General features: G+C 32.8%; 1 protein-coding gene across 3 annotated transcripts; it reads right to left on the bottom strand.

Annotated features, from left to right (window-relative positions):
- Window positions 1-6: 6 nt before the first annotated feature.
- On the bottom strand, window positions 7-1,263 carry LOC116849969. Of its 3 annotated transcripts, none has more exons than XM_032827694.1 (3): window positions 1,079-1,263; window positions 832-1,015; window positions 7-732 (listed from the first exon to the last, which is right to left on the bottom strand). In XM_032827694.1, the coding sequence occupies exons 2-3, from the start codon at window positions 863-865 to the stop codon at window positions 146-148; spliced, it is 621 nt and encodes a 206-aa protein (XP_032683585.1). In that variant the 5' UTR covers window positions 866-1,015; window positions 1,079-1,263; the 3' UTR covers window positions 7-145. The 3 variants fall into 3 exon arrangements, with proteins under 3 accessions (XP_032683585.1, XP_032683584.1, XP_032683586.1); XM_032827693.1 differs by having other exon boundaries at window positions 832-900; XM_032827695.1 differs by having other exon boundaries at window positions 1,139-1,251.
- Between the last annotated feature and the right edge of the window lie 453 nt (window positions 1,264-1,716).

Genomic DNA, 1,716 nt, shown 5'->3' with positions numbered 1-1,716 from the left:
ACTCGTGTAACAAAAACCAGTGAAACATTTAGACATAATAACAAAAAAATATATTATATTATGATAACAATATAATAAAACTTTTAATATCATATATCTTCTTATACTTTCAACTACATAACTGAAATATTTATATAATATAACTTTATGTATTTAAAGATTTTTCTAATAAGGATAAAAATCGCTCTCGCTGAGCATAATTGTTTTCATGATGTCGTTGTTTTTGTTCAATTAATTGTTCAACCCAAGATGGTATTTGGGATTTTCTTTTTCTACTTATTCGCTTCTGTGCTAAGTTAGTTGATCCGAAATGTAATAAATTTTCTGCGTTTTCTTCATTATAGTTATTACAATTTGTCTCTATATTTATACTGTCAGATGTATTTAAAGTATTATTCAGTTGAAAACCTCGTGAACTTGATGCTAGAGATAACGGTGCAATTTCTGGTTTTTTAATTAACATGTCGTTAATAATATTATAATATTCCCATGTTTCTTTTGCTGCGCCTGTTTTATTATTTGCATCTTTTATATTTTTATATTTGTTTTTCATTCCAATCCATTTCACGTGACAATTTTCCGCCGACAAATTGTAACCATGAGTATTCATGGATGCAGCAATGTTTTTCCACACTTGCTTATTTACTGGACTCGTAAAAGATTCTACATGCTTATTTATTTCAGTTAACAGCAATTTCACCATCGCATCAGTCCACTGAGTTCTGTAATTTACTAAATAATATAATACAATAATTATTTACTGCTTGAGAGAATTTTGAATAATATTTATATATAATTATGTTAATTAAGGAATTATTATTATATACATACCAGCATCATGCACTTCATTTAATGATTGAGCCATTCTGTAGCACTATAGACCAAGCCAAATCTGTGGAACTTTAATAAATGTGTTGTAGATTAGAATAATTGAATTTCTTATTTCGGATATTCCACAAATACATGATATTTTCTCATAACTTTTTATAACTTCAATTTAATATTTATAATTTTCCTAAAATTTAATAATTAATTGATTTTTAATGTAATTGTTTCACATTTTACACAATTTTATTACCTGATAATGTTGACTCGTTCGAACGCTATTTACTAGGTTAACTAACTCTACTCGCCTTACCGGACAGCATTGAGTTGTCATAAATCATGAAGGTATTAGGTGGTCGTGCCTATCATATTTTTCGGTTCTGGTGGAACTAACTCATACTCGATTTACCGTAAACACCCACTGCCAGTACTGAAAATCTATAGTTTATATTACGTATATTATAGTATATATAGTATATTATAGTATATTATAGTATTATAGAATTTCAGTACTGGCAGTGAATTTCGGAACGTAGCCCAAGTACACGCATCGGCGTTAATGCCGTCCGAATATCCGTGTGACTTGCACACGATACGCATCACTCAACACTGCTGCGTGTAGGTGAGCCAGGAGCAGCACGGAGTGGCGGAGGGAGCTAGCGATCGTATACGATCGGTATACGATCGTCGGACGCTTGGAGAGGGAATAGTGGTGGGAGTCGCGGCGATCTTCCATCCTCTATCGCAAACGTAAGAACGAGAGAAATAGCATTATAAGACGTCTGGACAGAAATGCCGTCCTAAAATACGTGTGACACACACTAAGAAAACGCTTGACTCACACTGTCTCGTCTATACGTGAGCAATACGCGGTGTCCCGACGACTGTTTC

This window comes from Odontomachus brunneus, unplaced genomic scaffold, assembly GCF_010583005.1.
Source record: "Odontomachus brunneus isolate Ranch 3 - 2012 unplaced genomic scaffold, Obru_v1 Obru_scaffold_129, whole genome shotgun sequence".
NCBI lineage: Eukaryota > Metazoa > Arthropoda > Insecta > Hymenoptera > Formicidae > Odontomachus > Odontomachus brunneus.
This window is presented reverse-complemented; position numbering and strand designations above follow the sequence as displayed.

What these genes read in the sequence shown, in the direction of transcription:
- LOC116849969 (XM_032827694.1), bottom strand. Translation starts at nt 865, where the DNA reads ATGGCTCAATCATTAAATGAAGTGCATGATGCTG. An exon ending in AAATGAAGTGCATGATGCTG is followed by an intron (nt 733 to 831) that starts GTATGTATATAA and finishes TATATTATTTAG; the next exon opens with TAAATTACAGAACTCAGTGG.